Source organism: Mandrillus leucophaeus, unplaced genomic scaffold (genome assembly GCF_000951045.1).
Source record: "Mandrillus leucophaeus isolate KB7577 unplaced genomic scaffold, Mleu.le_1.0 Scaffold80, whole genome shotgun sequence".
Classification (NCBI taxonomy): Eukaryota; Metazoa; Chordata; class Mammalia; order Primates; family Cercopithecidae; genus Mandrillus; species Mandrillus leucophaeus.
In genome coordinates this window covers 2,542,961-2,562,267 of record NW_012108697.1, presented here as the reverse complement: position 1 = coordinate 2,562,267, position 19,307 = coordinate 2,542,961, and the positions used below count along the sequence as shown (strand labels likewise).

The 19,307-nt window shown below is 44.8% G+C and overlaps 1 protein-coding gene across 2 annotated transcripts in view; it reads left to right on the top strand.

Annotated features, from left to right (window-relative positions):
* The window catches only part of TCF7L2 (transcription factor 7-like 2 (T-cell specific, HMG-box)), a 128,706-nt gene extending 109,780 nt beyond the window's left edge, over nucleotides 1-18,926 (top strand). Inside the window, exons 6-12 of one of the 2 annotated variants that reach the window (XM_011967520.1) lie at nucleotides 2,481-2,606; nucleotides 3,205-3,364; nucleotides 3,817-3,924; nucleotides 9,268-9,316; nucleotides 9,914-9,964; nucleotides 11,206-11,278; nucleotides 16,779-18,926. In XM_011967520.1, the coding sequence (XP_011822910.1) occupies nucleotides 2,481-2,606; nucleotides 3,205-3,364; nucleotides 3,817-3,924; nucleotides 9,268-9,316; nucleotides 9,914-9,964; nucleotides 11,206-11,278; nucleotides 16,779-17,196 (985 nt within the window). In that variant the 3' untranslated portion in view covers nucleotides 17,197-18,926. Of the gene's footprint in view, nucleotides 1-2,480; nucleotides 2,607-3,204; nucleotides 3,365-3,816; nucleotides 3,925-9,267; nucleotides 9,317-9,913; nucleotides 9,965-11,205; nucleotides 11,279-11,906; nucleotides 11,980-16,778 lie in introns of both variants that reach the window. The other variant, XM_011967521.1, reaches the window with a different exon arrangement.
* The last annotated feature ends 381 nt before the right edge of the window (nucleotides 18,927-19,307 follow it).

The window sequence follows — 19,307 nt, the reverse complement described above, 5'->3', positions numbered from 1 at the left end:
TGTCAACAGTGAAGTAAAGTGAGAGTGAGTAAGAGAGAAGCCCCTGAGACAGCCAGAAACAAAAATTAGTTGTTCTTAACAAGTTAAGGTTCATCATTATATTCTGGCTTGGAGCCATGAAAGCAGACGGGGGTATATAATGAGCTGCTTAGAATTTTTAGGGTGTTTATTGCATTTCATGAAATAGTTGTCTGCAGAAAGGAATTTCTTAAGCGAAGGTATGTGTATACAGCCCACATCCACGTTCATACCCGGTCTCTTTCTGTGCTGAACATTTTTCAGATACGGGAATATACGTGTAGGTATGGGAACTTAGAAATGTGTCTTCTTCGTGGCAGCATTGGAAGTTTGCACCCCAAAATGTGCTCAGATTGTGGCGTCTTCCCGTGGTATTTGGTGTATGTACACACACGTACACATACACACTCACACACACAGCCTTGTTCTGTCTCCCCCTCCCTCTCCCTCGCACGTCTGTACACATATTCTCAGTCTGCACGAAGGGAACATATGTATTTGAGGAATGTCAGGCCTTTAAAATTCACAGTAAAAGCTGCCACCCACCACTTCACCCAAGGGTTTCCAAGAACACATGTTCTTAGCTTCTGTTTCCTCTGAGGCCTTCGAGCAGTGGGAAGGAACAGGGTGTCACTTGGAGCCCAAATGTCTCCCAAGGGCTCTGCTTTTTTTTTGTTTTGCACATTATTTTGAGGGGAAGGGGATGAAGGTTGTTAGCTTGTTTGTTTCCTTACATTTTCCTTCCCTCTCTTACTTTTTTGATACATTCAAAGGACTCTATGGTTGTCATTTTTAAAGTCATGTCATACAGTCTGCACCACTGGCTTAAATGTGTAAAGGCAGTGGCAGGAGAGGCCACATCAGATCGGGGTGGGATTTTTGAGTGAAATGTCTACCGTGGCTTAGGCCTTCTTCAAGAATCAGCATTGTTCATTAACTTTCCCTCGTCTGTTGATCTGTGTAGATTCAGTTAGTACTTTAATCATTTTATTATTTTTCACATTAACGTTTGTTACCTCATTTTGGCTGAATGGAAACTATCTCTAGCCTGCTTCTGGAAGAAACTTTGTAAATAAATACGGAATCCTTTTGAGAGAATTGTCGTGATAGATCCTCATTAGACAGGCCCTCTAGTTCCCACCAGAATTGGCTTTGTGAAGAGCAGGTTATTATTCCTTGGGTGGTACGTTGGACTGTTTTGGTTTGGACTTATTAAGAAAGCAACAGTTGCCATGATCTTCATCTGAACAGCTTCCCATCTGCTCCCTTGAATCACCTTGCCAGGTTGGAGCAGGAGGCTGCCATTTTGTTTTCTTTCGGGATTCTGCCCTCTCCCTCACTACTTTTTTCTATAGTAGGATATGTTGCTTGAAGAGGGGCGAGTCTTCCAACCCAGTACAAATCATGGTGACACAATGCAAAAGAGAAAATGAGAAAGGTGTTTGATCCAGTTGTCAGTTTGCAGATGGGCCAAGAATAGGTCGAAATTAGCTCTCTCTGTCCTGGCTAATGTACTTGGTTGGGAAATGCCAATTAAGGCCCTAAAATGTGTCTTAGAGAACTGTCCAAAAAATGAGCAGCATGAGAGGAGAGAAAATAAACTGTATCTTTCATTTATAATTTTGATAATCATTTAGGAGACTTCTTAATGATGCATAGACAACATATGAAGTAAAAGTGATATAGGAATCCTAAATTTTAGAGGAGAAAGGGCATACAAATCAGAATCAAAGCTTTATTGTGTGTGTGTGTGTGTGCACCTGTTCTTTCCTTTCCTTTTATTTTTTGCATCTTTCCATAAAGGGATACAAACTTATTTAAAATGTCCATGACTTATGATACGAACCAAATAGGAACTATTTGAATTTTCCCTGTCTTCCTGCCTCACTCTCTCCCATTCCTGTCAAATGATGGGACACAACGCAAAAGAAAAATAAAAATTGTATTGCACTTCATCAACAGGATGAGGCCTAATGAGGCTTGCACAGCATTGTCAAAAATGTATGTATATTTCAACCACGTTAATATTTTATTTAGCTGTCAATATACAACAAAAGATTTCACCTTTCATTTTAGAGCTGATTAGGACTTAGGAAATTGTCGTCTTAGATGCCACTAATAATGCCTCAAAAAATAAGTGGACGTGCGATTTCTGGCAGGTAGTCCAAGCCCACTTTTCCGCCCAAGTACGTCAGTTAAATTTGTTTTTTGCTAAATATGTTAAAAATCATAATGTCTTATGTCAGTAGCAATAATGAAGGGGGAGATTGGCTTTAATGACATTATGAGAATCATTATGTTTAATTTATCGCTAATTAATGCTGACAGGTTTCATATGCCTTGCGTTGCTTTCATGTGAGTGTTATGTGCTGTGTTTTTTTTTTCTTTTTAATTGTGTGTACACATCCCTCCTCATTCATTCATTTTGATTCTGACGATTTACACAGCTTTCTGTCTTCTAGGTTCCCTCCCCATATGGTCCCACCACATCATACGCTACACACGACGGGCATTCCGCATCCGGCCATAGTCACACCAACAGTCAAACAGGAATCGTCCCAGAGTGACGTCGGCTCACTCCATAGCTCGTAAGTGTTGCTGTTTTTCTCACTTCTTCGTTGCCGCAGTGTTCTGCAAGCCTGTTGCAGCTACTGGGTGGTGGCCTTCTCCCTAAAGTTGGCCTCGTTTGGTTTGACTTCAGCCAATACCCAGGCTGTGTGGGCTCTGCCTCCCTTACAAAGATAGAGAGAGTGCACAGTGGCAGAATCTCACTGCACCACCGCGGGTTAGAACAGAACTGTTTTCTGTGTGTGTACTTGGATACACTGGGATTTGCAACCACTTCCCTGCCCCCTAACCCTGTACTTGAACATTTGGAGCTTTGTTCTGCAAGCAGGAGAAAACCCTGCCGAGGTGAAGACAGCAACCATGTGCTTTCCTTTCTGGCTTGGGAAAATTGTGTATTTGTGAAACTTGAGGAAGTGATTGCAAAATCCCTCCCTTCCCCCAACCCCTCCCCAAGCTATTTTCATTCCATTTTCCGGGGTAGAGAAGACTAAAAACATGGGTTTTCATCCAAAACTGCAAGACTTGGGGGTTAGGAGGCAAGGAGATACGCGCTCTGCCATGGAGGAAGTTGGACCACTACCTTGTTTATTGGGTTGTGTCTGTTTTGTCTGTCTCCAGAAAGCATCAGGACTCCAAAAAGGAAGAAGAAAAGAAGAAGCCCCACATAAAGAAACCTCTTAATGCATTCATGTTGTATATGAAGGAAATGAGAGCAAAGGTCGTAGCTGAGTGCACGTTGAAAGAAAGCGCGGCCATCAACCAGATCCTTGGGCGGAGGGTAGGTGATGCCCTTCTCAGGGAGAAGTGGGGGGCAGGTGGTGAGGGACCAGAGTGCAGCAGGTCAGGTGGCAGAATGTCTCTGTCCCCATTTCTGTGGAGAATTCTTGCCCTTCAGCCACATTCTGAGTCCTCGAATGACCTTCATGGAGTCAGGACTAGTTATTCTGCACTCAGATAGCATTCAGAACAGCCACAGCCATACTCTTCCCCCACCCGAGAGAGTGAGTAAATGACAGAATGACATAGATAACAAATCAAGTTTTGTCTACATATTCCTGTTAGTGCCAGGACCCAGCAAACAGTCAGTATGTACAGATTATACCATTTATGGATAGACTCAACCAAAAAAACAGCAGCATTTATTCCCTGACCTTGGCTTAGTGTGTGATGTTCTTTCATGCTTTTCTGTTTGTTCATGTCTTTCTCGTCTGCACCCCACATCCCCTCCAGTGGCACGCACTGTCCAGAGAAGAGCAAGCGAAATACTATGAGCTGGCCCGGAAGGAGCGACAGCTTCATATGCAGCTGTACCCTGGCTGGTCCGCGCGGGATAACTATGTAGGTGGATCGTTTTCCTTAGGATAAGAGTCTGTAGAGCTGTGTTGTGCATCTGTATGGACAAAGAAAACAGGACCTGCCACTTGACTGGGGTGGGCCTCAGGAGCGTCCAGTCTGCCCACTTTGAGGACCAGTAGCATCTTCCTGGATCACTACACTGCAGGGAGGGGCTTCCAGTATGGATGGTTCGATCAGCTTGCAGTCATTCTTCGGGGTGGAGAGAGGAGGCTGCAGTCCCATTGTTCCAGCTCAGGACCAATGAGGTTGATTTGGTGCTTGTCTGCTTCCTAGAGGAGGCAAGGTTCTAGGATACACCCAGAGGACCTTATGTTCTGAATTAGGTTCCTCAGGCTCCTCAGCAGTGATCAGTGGTATGGCCTAGGGAAGACCCGTGGGTAGGTGTGGAGGAACAGAATTTAATTCCTCCCAGGTCTTTCAGCAGGCCCTTTACCCTTAAGAAGGAAAAACAAAACTATTGCTTTGTGCCATGGTGCAGTAGAAGTTAGAAGCCTATTTCATCCTGAGAACAGCATGATGGGAATATCCCTGAAAGCAGCCAGAGGAAGTCAGCCTTTGGCAGGCTGCATGGACTGACTCTGGGCCCAGCAGGGGCAGGGAAAAGTGTACTATGTGGTGTGTGTGATCCTGGGCTCTGTGTTGGCTACAGGATCTGCCTAGTCCTCTCTTGGGTTGTAGGAAACACCATGGTATGATTGTTTTTACTAATTGCAGTGGTTGTGACCCCACGATTCCTCTCCTCCCATGAGCACACTGTCTTCCAGAGACTTCTGTCCACTCTTGGGGGGAAAACCAAAACTTGTCTTAAGGCCGGCACAGGCTTCTCATCCCCTTCCTGTCAATGTCTTAGAATCGTGGATGGTTACTTTTCCAGTTACTTTTGACTCTCCCACTGGCATCATCCGCGGTGAAGCAGCTCTACGTTTGGGGGTTGAGGTCATTAAATTATTACTGAACTGAGTGTGCACTTACTGTGCACAAGTTATTACAGGGATTCAGAGTTAAGTCGGACATCTTTACTCCCTCAGAACTTAGCATCCGCCAGGAGATCGCAAACATCTGCGGGCCTATGTGATCCTGAGGAGGAGCTGCTTCTGCCTGCTCTGATGAGTGATTTCAGGCCTCCTTCCTCTTTCTTCTCATACTTTTAAACCCGTGCTTGCAGTGCAGACGAGGGAGAAGGGAGGTGCCCCTGGCCATCTTTCTCGAGGCCCTGCCCCCCTAACTGGCAGCGCTAGACTGTGCTCCTCCTGGGAATTGAATCAGGAAGGAGTGCTGGCACCTCTTGGATGGCGCGTGTGTTCTACTGAGAGAGCCCTTGTCGCTGACAGATGGGCTTGCACGGGGTCTCCACTGCTTGGGACCTTTCTGTTTGTCCCCAGCATGTGTGCAGTGGGGAAGCCTTTCTTCTGGAGCTGAAAGGAAGAGGATGAGAAAGTGAATGCTCTCCCACAGGCTTGCTGTTCACCCCCACCTGACCCTGAGGTGGAGATTTCCAGCAGCAGGCAGGCTCCATAGCCTCCACGTACACAACCATATCATTTCAGGAAAGCTGCTCTCCTGTTTTCAGGTCAGAAGTTCTTAGAGTTCATCTTGAGCTTCTACCTGCTACAGACCCAATTCTTTGAGTAATCTAGAATGATACCACAGAGCGGAATTCAGCTTCTCTGTAGAGATCATATCCCCGATAGACATTTTGGGTCATAGTAGGGCCTTCATGTACAGCTGTGCAGGGCGTGCACTGCACAACTCTAGAGTATGTCATTTACACTGGGGTCTATGTGAATGGTGCCCCCTGGAGTTGTGCAGGGTGAAATCTCTACAAAGGTACAAGGCAGACTGTGATAACTTCAAAAGAATACCGTGTTTGACTTGCCTCAGAGTCGTTTAGAGAAAGTATTGCTCGAGGCTTTTTGTGACATACTTTCTGGGTTTCAGAAGGGCTGTGAGGCACTCAAAATGGCTTTAGCTCAGTTTTAAATTTGGAAGAGGGTTTGGTATAATAAGGGAACTCCTGAGACGATTTGAGGTTTAGAGATCTGGATTTAGGGCTCTAGGAACTTTATCTCTTGTAAGAGGTACTTAGATTCCTATTACAATGACTCATTACACATGGGTGTGAACACACACACTCACACTCACTCCTTCCTTTTATGCACTAGGGAGCACTGGGACTAAGAACCGCAGCATTGAAGCTTTTATGGGTTTGAATGCGGTAGCAACTTACTAGTATTTTTTTTTTTTTAAACTAACTTGACATGGGAGTTTCCATAAATTACTTTGGTCATTGTAAACTCCAAAAGGTTCTTCTGGAAAATATTTCCTGAGCTCGCCTCGTGCCTCTTTCACATTCCTGCTTTTCCAGCCAACTGCTAACGGAAGACTTTATGTCTCTACCTTAGGAAAACAGAATTGAGTGAAAACAGCCACATTTGGGTTGTCAGACTTGGCACATTCTCTAGAGACCAAGAGAAAAAAAAATCTTGAGTCCCACAGTAGTATCTAACCCCTGGGGTTATATTTGACATTGTTTCCTTTCTAACCCTCTACACTAGGTAAAGGATAGAGGTCCCATGCCATTTGCTCACCTGAGTTTCTTTTCTTCCACCCCTATATTAGGCCCTTTCTTTCTTCTGTTACATTTAAGGGGGTAGTAGGGTGGCCACCTCCCTGGAGACGCATCTTCCTCTTCACTAAGCTTAGGGTTTATCCACTTTCTCATGTCTTCTTTTTATTAAAACACAGTCCCTGTCCTCCGGAAGTCTCTGGTCTAAATGAGAACTTCTTCAGTAGTCACCATCTCTATGCTATATCCTAAAGGGACAGCTTCCTTGTGGGTAGAGGAATTTCCAGATGCCTCCACAGTATATTGCAAGGAACTGGAAATGGAGATGCTTTTTCACACGTGGCTGAGAAGCCCTTGTCTATGGGGATGCTGATACTCCATGAAGTTAACACATTTCTGTGCCCGGTTTTTATGAATACTTCAGGCTCCTACATGAACCGAAACTAGGCCCATCTGCCTGTTCCAGGACAGCCAGGTGGCACTTTGCCCCTCACGTGGGAGAGGCGCGGGCATGGAGATGGTCTGTTGCAGGCCCGTGAGATGCCAGCTTCATGATAAAGCACGTGAAGTCCTTTTAAAAGAAATTGTACGTGAAGGGACATAGCACGTTTCAATAAGAGCCCTGAACAGAAGGCCAAAACAAAGCTCCCAAGTGGCACAGGCCCCTTGACCTCATAGAAGAGACAGGCCATTTCTACAACAGATGGCCCTCAGCCCTAGGGTGGAGCCTAAGCTTGGTGGCATCACCGAGCTTGAGGTTCTCCTGACAGAGCCTAATGTGTTCTCGAGTTCCTTCCTTCCTCCCTTCCTCCCTTCCTCCCTCCCTCCCTCCCTCCCTTCCTTCCCTTTTTTCTGAGATGGAGTCTTGTTCTGTCGCCAGGCTGGAGTGCAATAGCACAATCTCAGCTCACTGCAAGCTCCGCCTCCCAGGTTCACGCCATTCTCCTGCCTTAGCCTCCCGAGTAGCTGGGACTACAGGCACGTGCCACCATGCCCAGCAAATTTTTTGTATTTTTAGTAGAGACGGGGTTTCACCATGTTGGCCAGGATGGTCTCGATCTCTTTACCTTGTGATCCGCCCGCCTTGGCCTCCCAAAGTGCTGGGATTACAGGTGTGAGCCACTGCGTCCAGACCTCAAGTTTCTTTCTACCTGTCATTGTCTTTTTCTCTTCTGAGCTGACATCAACATATTGTGAGAAGCTTTAGGCGAAGGCAACTTTTAGCTGTTCTGAAACATATAGAAATGTAAGACCATTTCATTTCCATGTATGCCAGGCAGCTACTTCATCTGGGCAGGACTATGAGGGGAGGGAGAACTAGTTCAATCCGGAATGAGGCAGTCACCCTCTCCTGAATTCCCCCCAGTCCCATTCCACATTTGCAACCTCGAGCAGACGGTCAGGATACCAAGAAGGATCAGGTTGGAGAATATGAAAGACTCTATGCAGTTCATCCCCTAAACCCCTCACTGAAAGAGCTTCCTTGGAGGGTAGGCATTAAACATGCAGGCAGCAGAGCTTTGTGGTTGAGGGCTTTGGAGCCAAGACTACCTGAGTTCTCTCCTGGCCCCACCACTTGCTAGACGTGTGACCCTGGCAAAGTTACCTAACTCCTCAGTGTTCTCCTCTGTGAGACTGGAATGGCGGTAATACCTGTTGAAGAGGATCGTTGTGAGGATTAAAATGAGTCCATCTGCGTAGCACACCTAGAATCATGCCTGGCACCTGGCATAGGCTCAATACATGTACCCATTCTCGGGAGGAATCGTATCCTCATTATGTCAGCTAGAAGAGAATTGAGGGAACGTCTTTCTTACAGATGTCCACTCAGCAGGTTTTTGTTTGTTTGGTTTGTTTTCTTGTTTGTTTGTTTTTAAACAGAGTTTCACTCTTGTCACCCAGGCTGGTGTGCAGTAGCATGATCTTGGCTCACTGCAACCTGCGCCTTCCGGGTTCAGGCGATTCTCCTGCCTCAGCCTCCCGAGTAGCTGGGGCTACAGGCATGCACCACCATGCCCGGCTAATTTTGTATTTTTAGTAGAGGCGGGGGGTTCACCATGTTGGCCAGACTGGTCTTGAACTCCTGACCTCAGGTGATCCTCCCACCTTGGCCTCTCAAAGTGCCAGGCTTATAGGCATCAGCCACTGCTCCCAGCCCACTCAGCAGTTGTGAAAGGAGCCCATACGATTCCTGGTCCTATTTTACCCTTTTTCCCCACATCTTTAAAAACCAGCTCTAACAGAAGCCCCTGCTGAAGCTTTCATTCTCTTCATTGAGAATGGGACCCTTTGGCATTCATAAGTAAGAGCTGTGAGCAGGTCAGGCAGGGCAGCCCTTGAAGCTGGTGCAGCCATGACCACCTTCATGTGCTCCTCAAAGATGGACTCTCAGACTGCTTGCAATGTCGTCATCCCACTCCTCTCCGAATCTTCCTCGTGCAGTCCCCTCTTCCCTTTTATGGATCCAATGCTGTGGGTCAGGTTTGACAATGGACATAGGTATATGAGAAATGAGAGCTTCCCTTCACCACCCGCCAATCCCTTCTCTTCTCCCAAGAAGGGCGTGTCCCTCCAGCTGGGGTACAATGCAAGGGCATTTGGCTTGAAGCGGGGTTGGAGGTTGGACAAATACCGGGAGTTGATGTGGATGGAGATGGCAGTATGGTCACTTCCTCCTGCCTTCTCCTTCCAGGTGCGCCAGACACTCTTCTCACGTCTGTTTCTTGCAATAATTCCCTGTGTTTTGTCTGTTCATCTAGGGAAAGAAGAAGAAGAGGAAAAGGGACAAGCAGCCGGGAGAGACCAATGGTAAGTGACAATCATCAGGTTAGAGGAAGAAGCTGTAGCCTGAGGACCACCCTTTTATGTTAGGTTTCCATCTGGGGGAGGCAGGAGAAATTCAAGGCCAGGACATTGTGGGGGAACCCTTCTTAGCCAGCCTTTTTGTTTATGCATTTTAATTAATTGCTTCATGACTGCCCTTTTAAAGCTAGTAACATCCATTGTTGCATGAAAAGCACATTGTAATTCTAGTGGAATGTGTTTTAAAATAACTGCAAAGCCTATAACTGGAGAGCAAGCGGTAGGCATGCCTATGCCGGGATTTATACAGTCTGCTTATTTTGTATGTGCCTGAGAAGGAATGAGGAGGGGGCGGGGCTTAGGGGAGTAGGAGGGGGTGTGTGTGAGTGTTTGATATTAACTGGGCTGTTCCTGAATGTTCTGATGCATGCCTTTACAGTGGTAAATTACACCCATTTTAAATTAAGGAGGTTTGTCATTCTCTAGAAGAAATTAGAAATACTGCATAGGCAATCTCAGAGGTCCCTTGGAGAAGGCCAGGCTTTTACAAACAAACAAAACAAAAATTTTGAAGGCTTTGTATAATTTGTTCTTTTTTTTCAGAACACAGCGAATGTTTCCTAAATCCTTGCCTTTCACTTCCTCCGATTACAGGTGCTAATGTCATTTTGAGTCATTAAAATAGTTGATAAACTGTTTTTTAATTTTTCTTGCCATTATAGTTTTATTAACATTTAAACACGTATGACATTTGAACATTCTATAAAGTGACCATCAACACGGTTTCGTATGTTTCGGTAGATTTTTTTTTTCAGTTGCTTCTGTTTTTTTTTTTTTTTTTTTAATTTAATTTAATTTAACCTTTGTTTTGTTTCTTTATTTATTTTTTCCCATAACAGTTGTTTAAGCAGTGATGACAGTGATTTAGAGTTGAACTAACTGTGCAAATTGAATATGCAGTATTTCTTTAAAAGAGACTGGTTAAAAAAAAATGGAAGGAATTCAGTAATAAACCTCCTTAATCTAATGGCATTTTTTTCATTGCTCCCACTAAGTTTTCTCACGCAAGCATGCATCCGCAGTATGATTATTTTTTCCTTTGCTTTTTTTTATTTTAGTTTTTTTCTTCCTTTTGCTTTTCTGCTCATAATTTGCAAATCCACTAGCGTTTTACTGACTGTGCCTGCTTAAATGCCGCTATGAGCTTCTAACTAACTCCTAACAGCTCATTCACACAGCCTGTTTACCTTTATCTGTTCCTCTCTTAATAATTAATGAAAATAGATTTTAAAAGAAAAGACGAACATTCCAAAAGCTGCAATATCCCAGTACCACAACCCTTTTCTTTCTTTATTTCTTTCTATTTTGTTTCATTTTGTTCTGTTTTTATTTGTAATTTTTTTCTTTTTTTAAACTATTGTATTCTGAGAAGAAAAAAGCATGTTACAAACTTAATTCCCTCCTTCGCTTTATTTTCTTCTTTAAGAAAAAAAATTGAGAGAAAAAAAGGGAAAGCAGAACTAAAAGAGGAAAAATATTTAAAAGAGTTCTTCCGTGTCTAACTTCCCTTTGTCAGCTCGAACCAAATCTGAGAGACAGTCCTTAAAGAAGGGATACTGCAGCTTTATTTGCAACAGCTAATTTCAAAAGTTGAATAAGAATGTGATTTTTACCTTTTTTTTTTTTAATTAAAGAAAGTTAAAAAACTAAAGTCAATATTTTGCAATTAGTAACCAGGTCATTGATTTATTCCCTTTTTTATTTTTATTTTTTTCTTATTTGTATCTTTCTCTTCCCCCCCTCCCTCCCTCTCTCTCTCTCTCTCTCTTTCTCTCTCTCTCTCCCTTTCTCCCACGTTCTCCTCCTCTGCTCGCTTCTCTCTTGAACTCATTCAGACCTGAGCGCTCCTAAGAAATGCCGAGCGCGCTTTGGCCTTGATCAACAGAATAACTGGTGCGGCCCTTGCAGGTGTGTATAGTTTTCCAGATTCGCTGTGCTGGTTTGCAGCTGGTCTATTCGATCCTCTCCCCCTTCTCTGGCCTGTTGCTTTGTAGCTCTGTGTGTGGATCTCAGGAGACACAGGGGAGTGGGACACTGCCAAGTGTATGGGCTCTATGAGGGATGTGCTTGTTCTCCTGCTGCTGCCAGCCAAAATGCCACTGTAAAACAGCATCACTCATGCCTCCTCGGGTCAGCGACAACAAACCTTAGTGCGCCCCCTCCCAGGCAATGTTACCTGCCAACCCCTGTCCCTTCCTTGTGACAGCCCAGGATCGGAATCCTGGCCTAGGTAGAAGCAAATGACGTCACCTTCTCCCCTCCTCTTCTCTCTCTCTTTTTATTTATTTATTTATTTTTTTCATTGTTGTTTTTTGGTTTCTGGTTGTTGTTTTGTGTGTGTGTGTTTTATTGTTTTATTTTATTTTTTTTCTTTTGACTCATAGAAGTCCTTTCCTTTCATGTCCTTGGTGAGGGAAGATTATCAAGTAGAACCAAGGTGATAGAGAAGAAAAGGAAGCGGTAGCTGAGATTTCACATCCAACTGAGCACGACCCACCATTGTGTTGTATTTTTTGTGTTTACCTTATGCTAACAGATGCAAATACTCCAAAGAAGTGTCGGGCACTGTTCGGGCTTGACCGACAGACTTTATGGTGCAAACCGTGCAGGTATATTACCACTGCGAGGCCTTTGGGAAAATCAAAGCATTCTGTCCTTCCGGTACCTTAGCGTGATAATTTATTTTGACCTCGTTCCCATCTACCTCCCCTCTGGCATCAATGACTAATGATCCTCATTCTTCAAAATTTCCTTGCTAATTTTATGCCGTTTCCTCTCCCCACTTTCTCTTTCTCTCTTTCCCCGCTGCTCTCGTCAGTAACATCCCTGGTGGCAGGACTGAGACCACAGCCTTAACAAACAAGGAGGGGCACTTATCTTTTTGCTTTGAAAGCCAGCATCCTGGAGCTGGCCCGGCCCTATGAATGCCTCGGTGGCCCGGGTACTGAGCACAGAGAGCCACCCTTTCCAAAGGTTTGAATGAGTTAACACTTGGCAGCAATTGCATTCCCGTGCACTTAAGAGTCGAGACATATGGAGAAGGGTTCTGGGGTAGGCTTCTTCTTTCCCTTTTTCTTTTTCCTTTTTGGTTGTTTTATGTTTAAAAAACCACATGTCTGTACAGAGGAGCTTGGTTAGCTGACATTGTTTTACAGTGCTGAAAAAGAAGCGTGGCATTGAACGGCATGCACCAGCTAAAGGGCTGCAAGCAGTGAGTCATGCGGTCTGAGACTGCAGCGTCCCTAGGCCTGCAGAATTAACAGAATACGTGTATATATATAGCACTGGTTCCAAAACGAATCAGAATAGCCCAGAAGTGTCCAAATTAAGCACCCATGTTCCACCTGCAGGTCTCCATCCAGCCTGCATTCTCAGGGAAAGTGTAGGTACTTCCTTCTTGGTGGAGGGATACCGACTAGCTCCTGTCTCATTTCCTTTCCTTTAATGACCACCTTTGGTTAAATTTGTTGTTTCTTTGTTCTGATACAAGCAGTCTTTGAATTTGGAATATTATGATGGTAGGTATTTCAACACCCCAAACACGCTTCCCTGTTTGTAGTGCCTCCCTCGTCACGTGTCCCTCCCCTTCATGACTTTGCCATGTGCTCCGTGTTTAGACGTTAGATCAGATGTGCATCCCATTACGTGCATGCCCACGAGTCTCCTGTGTCTCTTCCCCCCTTTTCTGATGCCAATGCGAGAGATCGGTGAAGTGCCTCATGTTGACCCCAGCACATTAGAGGAGAAAGGGCCTGAACGTCTTCCCTGAGAGGGAGCCACACAGACAGCCCTCTGCCCATAGGAGAGGAATCCCCAGGCATTCTGTGAGATGGGAGTGTTCACAGAGCTGACAAATGTCCCTTTGACACAGTCCTGGGGTCTTCTCTGCACAGCAGAAAGGAGTTTTGTGACAAAGTTGATGGAGGAGGTTAGGTATTTAATGAGGACTAGCCAGGGAGGGCAGGGACTCTGTTGAGCAGTGAATTTGTCAACATTTTACTTGTACCAGGTGGGAAGATAACTAGCCGTGGAAGCCTGTTCTGAGATGCCCTGCCATGGCCAAATGACTGGTGAACCACAAGGGTCACTAAAAGAGAGGGTTTCTCATGATGTGTAGAAATATACAACTGACACTATTGTGTGTGCCTCACAATAAGGCCAGTTCAGGTACCTGGTTTGTTTATTAATGGGGTGAGTGGTGGTTGATGAATCCTTTTTTTTTTGTTTTGGAAGCAGTTGCTGCAAGTCAAACTTTTTGTTTCTTGAAGTTATTCCTAACATTGACCCAAACGCACGTCCCCCATCTGGACATAACTTACACCTTGCTTACAGCCTGGGTGTATCTTCAGAGCCCAGAATTTTATTGATATATTAAAAAAAAAAAAAATCTGCCAACCCAAAACGTTTGTAGCTGCTTCCTGTTTGAGCAGCATGGTTTTCTAAAACGCATCTTGGAGGGGCTGTCAGTATGGCAGATGCTGAGCTCCTGGTCCTAGGTGCCAGAGTTCCCCAGGTCCCCGTCTCCACCTGGTTTTCTTTCCAGTCTCAGCAGTGTTCAGACTTTCCCGGCAGACGTTTGTCTTCGTTGGTGACTTTTCCATACCATGGAATGATGAGCAAATGCATTTCTGCTGTCTTTGAGGGACGTTATTCCAAAACAGGATCAGGAAAAACCTTGAGTTTCCTTCCAGAAGAAATAAGAAGCTAGAAAGGCGTTTTTAAGAGGCCACTCTGAATCGAGATGAAGCCTAGGTTGGGGGTGCTAAGAGTATGGATTACCTTCCCCCTTTTGCTCAACTTTTCCTTTTAACGTGGCTGTGGCCACCCCTGGCTTGATGCTGAAACCCAAGGACAAAATGTACTTTAAAAAAAAAAAAAGGGAAAAAAAAGAAAAAAAGTTGCCAACTGAGGCATTTTCTGACTTGTCAGAAGTGTGTGTGCGTGCCAGCTGCCCTGTGCTCAGCCACCTTAGAAGACCCATCGCTCTGTCGCCATAGTCTTCATGTCCCGTGTTGCAGATGCCCCTCTCATTCCTGTGATCTGGAAACTTCCACGTCATGAGGGTGGGAGGGGTGAGGAAAGTACCAGAACGCTCCTAGCCAATCAGGGCTCCTAGCTTGCCACACAAGGTTTCTAGTTTTATTTGACATTTGTGGACATTTTAACAAGATGCTGTTTTGAGCCCACCAAGTTGCTTTTCCCATCTTTTCACTCTGCCCTAATATAGCATGGAATGCTGCTTGGTGCCGTTCCCTTGTCTTCCTGGATTGTTCTCCCCACTTCTTTCCTTCTCCCTTTCCTTTCCTCTCTCTGTTTTTCTCTGTTGCTTTCTCAGTTTTGCTTATGCGCCCCCCCCACCTCCTTTCCTTCTCCCATTTTTAAAATGCATGGACATCTTAGTTTTTTGAGCATGTTTTGATCTGCAGGCTAAGGTGGTTTAAAACTCTGAGAGGCTTAATTATTTATCTTGGTTTCTGGGATGGAAGCAGAACCCATAGTCTATTTACTCTCTCCCAGGGAGAAAAAGGAACCTTGCCAAATTGAGGGTGACAGGGGGTGGTGCTTGCTCCCCTAGAGTTCCTTCTGACCCAGAGGGAACAGACAGACACCTGAGGCCACTAGCCCCCATGAATCTCAGCCTCTGGGAGGCAGGGAGGACTGAGCATGCTCCCTTAAACCCCTCCCCTCCTTCCCTGCCTTCCTGCCATCTTGCTGAGTCCAAACCCCATGCACACAGGGGCAGGATCAGACAGCTCTGGGGCACAGACCGAGAGGAGGAACTCAGCACACCCTTCCTTTCCAAGGCCAGTGACATTGTCTGACAGTGGTTGCCTTCAAGCAGGCAGCATCTTGGTTGCTTCCAGCAGCAGAAAGCTGGCCAGCGCTTACACACGTGTTTCTGGTTGGAGTGTTATCAGCCATGGTTCTGACAATATTCTAGGGTCCTTAGATGAGCACACTTCCTGTATCTGCATTATTTTTATAGCATTAGTGGGGTTGATCCCCAGGCTCACCTTTGCTTACCAAATACCATCCCATCAGACTGGGATTAATGGGAGGAGAAGCTTTGAAGTCACATGCTCAATTTCTTGAGTTGATTTTCCCCGACCTCATCCTTTGATGCTAAGCAAGAAAGGTTCTGAAATTCTCATTCCTATTTCTTACATGAATGAGTAGTGAAGAGGGGAGATGCTGGTTTTGGTGTAGGGCAAAATTAGCCTTTCTGGTTTAAACACGCACGATAACCCAAACCGAGGAAGGTCCATGCTGCGATTCCCTGGCACTTCTTCTTTGTTGTCACTTTGGTGACCGGCTTGTGCTGCACCCTCCATTGACTGGCCTCGGCATATTGACAAGGGCAGGATGCCCCTCCATCCATCCCATCCTCACCATCTCTCCTTCCAACCTTCTCACTACGGGGTGGGGGAGGGGAAAGCCCCAAATCTTAAAAACAAAAAAAAAGTAAAAAAAATCAAGTTTGAATCTTAATTTAATCCACAACCTGCAGGCCATACAACCAGTTATTCTTGTTCCTTTGAATCATTTTCTGTTTTTCTTATTCTTCCCCTTCCCCCACCTTTGTTTATCCTCTTCTACCTGTTTTTGGTGATTTCTTTTTTTTGTTTGTTTTTTGGTTTTTTTTGGTTTGTTTTTTTTTTAAAGTTTATTTTGTTTTATTTTTGTTTCCCTTCCTCCCTTCTCACCTGATTCTGACCTCTCTTGATTTGGTGTGGTTCTTAACAGACAAGCCCGAAAGCTCTCTGGGCGCCAGCAGCCTCATGGTGGTGGTGTGTTAAAACCTTTAAGCCTCTTGCTAGCGCTGCCTTCAGCTATGTGGGCTCAACAGTGAGCATTTTGAGAGTTTCATATTGATACGAGGCGGCTGGGGAAGGAGCTCTGTCTTTCTCTTTTAAACACACACACACTCACACACAGACATCACTGGGGGATGGGGGTGGTAGTGGTGGGAATGGGGGTGAAGGGCCGAGGAAACTTGATGGGAAAGTGAGGGACTGTCTAAGCCAAAAGAGCTTTTCAGTTCATGTCAATTTGGACAAAGCCACTTGCTGGCAAATAGATGCCACTGTCTGCAGGTGGCCACCTCCATGCTGCTCTCGTACATTTGGGCAGGGTGGGGCCGTGGGTGTTTAGTAGGGGTTGGGGGAAGCAGGTAGAGAGTTCAGACTCTTTAAATATGTGGTTTACCAGAACAGGCTTAGATCTGGGCACCGTGAAGTGAGCGACCCAGCCCCGGGGGGGCGCCACCGTAATTGTCCTCAGACCATTGGGCATGCCACCTCTGTGGGACATCCCTTAGGTGACCTCAGCTTGGGTGTGAGCATTAGGTAACTCTCTCCCTTGGCATCTGTGCCCTCTATTCACAGATAACTCTCTCCCCTGTTTCTAGGAGAAAAAAAAAGTGCGTTCGCTACATACAAGGTGAAGGCAGCTGCCTCAGCCCACCCTCTTCAGATGGAAGCTTACTAGATTCGCCTCCCCCCTCCCCCAACCTGCTAGGCTCCCCTCCCCGAGACGCCAAGTCACAGACTGAACAGACCCAGCCTCTGTCGCTGTCCCTGAAGCCCGACCCCCTGGCCCACCTGTCCATGATGCCTCCGCCGCCCGCCCTCCTGCTCGCCGAGGCCACCCACAAGGCCTCCGCCCTCTGTCCCAATGGGGCCCTGGACCTGCCCCCAACCGCTTTGCAGCCTGCCGCCCCCTCCTCATCAGTTGCACAGCCGTCGACTTCTTCCTTACATTCCCACAGCTCCCTGGCCGGGACCCAGCCCCAGCCGCTGTCGCTCGTCACCAAGTCTTTAGAATAGCTTTAGCGTCGTGAACCCCAGTTGCTTTGTTTATGGTTTTGTTTCACTTTTCTTTATTTGGCCCCCCTCCCCCCCACCTTGAAAGGTTTTGTTTTGTACTCTCTTAATTTTGTGCCACGTGGCTACATTAGTTGATGTTTATCGAGTTCATTGGTCAATATTTGACCCATTCTTATTTCAATTTCTCCTTTTAAATATGTAGATGAGAGAAGAACCTCATGATTCTACCAAAATTTTTATCAACAGCTGTTTAAAGTCTTTGTAGCGTTTAAAAAATATATATATATACATAACTGTTATGTAGTTCGGATAGCTTAGTTTTAAAAGACTGATTAAAAAACAAAAAGAAAAAAAAAGAAGCAATTTTGAAGCAGCCCTCCAGAAGGAGTTGGTTCTGTATTATTTGTATTAAATACGAGCTTGCGAACCAATCATTTTACATCTGGTTTTTAAACCGTAAGGGCACCACGAATGCAGTGCCATTACTTTTTTGTTTTTTTTTCTGTGTGAAACAACTTTTATTGTGATGTTACTTGTTATTGTTTAAATGTACAGAAACAAAGGGTAAAAATGTGTTAATATACCTTGTTCCATGGTGGTGTTCTTTTGGGGGGAGGGGATGCTACTCAACACTTAATAGAATCACAATGCTGTTGGGCCAGTAGTATTTATTGCTTTAGAGATTGCTTGTCGTACCTGTATGTCGTCCCTTTTTAAATATGTTTTCCTTTTTCTTGAAACTGTATAAAGTTTTTTTTCCCCCTTAGCATAAGCATCTTATATATAACAACTCATTTGTACAAGGTTTTTAAGTTTATATATAAAATGTGTATATATATTTTTGTTTCCCTTTTTGACTTTTTTTTTTTTTTTTTTTTTTTTTTTGCTGTATGAAACCCAGTTGTCACCAAATGGACATTAATAGTTGCATTAAGGATCAGTAGCATTAACAAAAGTTGCTTTAAAAGCCATTATGTAAAACAAGACTTGAAAATGAGTGAGGGAATTTTAGCGACACTGTCTGAGCAGCAGTGGGAACCATCTTTTTCCCCTTTGAACTCCCAGTGGGATGCCCTACCCTGCGCCCTTAGGGCCTGGACTGACCGTGTGCAGAACTTTACGTGCCAAAATTCTCAGTGAATTTAGCTTTCTCCCTCTTTTTGATGCTGTAATTTTTGTTCATCATGTTTTGCTGTGATGTTACATAGGTAGATTTGTATGTAGTTTTAATGTCACCTATAACAAAATGTGTTTGGTAGCAGATTGTCCAGAAAGCATTTTAAATGAAGAGGTATAAACCCTTAAGGGCCAAAATTCTGTATATTAGATTACTCTTACACGAAAAACCGGCTGCCGCTTTTATGTACACATATTACATACGAGTAGGCAGCAGACTTTAAAACTAAAAAAAATCTAGGCATGTTGATGTTGCAGACTGCTGTATAAAGCTGAAACCTGTTCATTCAGTGCCATTGTAGTTGACATGAAGCGATTGTAAACCTGTCTCCGATTTTTCTCTGGTTTATTAAAATGCTAACTATAACATTTTTTGTGAATACTTTGAATGTTTCCTAACAGTTGTGATGTTACTGTTCCGTTTTATGCTCTTATTCCAAGTTCATTTTTAATGGTTTGGAAGCCATTTTTGTAATGAATAAATGTTCATGCTGTACAGTATCTGTAGCATGCCGTTCTGGATTAATAAAAGCAACTTAGTCTGTGCAGATAAAGGCTGGTCACTTGTTTCTGTGATTTGGATTTTTATCTCTAGGGAAACTGGACCTACCGTAAGCAAGAAAAACATATTCCCAAGTTGGAACTTGACCATACAGTTAGTGTGTAGGTGATGACTTAGGTACCAGAATGTGGTCTTGGACTCTTGTGAGGGGTTGCTCCCCTCCCCTCCATCCTCGTGGCCCATTTGGTGCACCTTGTGTATCTGGTTTGCGTAATGTGTCATTTGCAATGAAGATGGTCAGTATCAAACGGGATCCTTGGCATGTGTCTTCTCCTGTACTATTTCACTGTGCCATCCCCAGTAGTTTATTGCTGAAAGCAAAGCACAGTTACAGAGTAAATGTCACTTTTTGGGGGGCTATAAACCAGTTTCT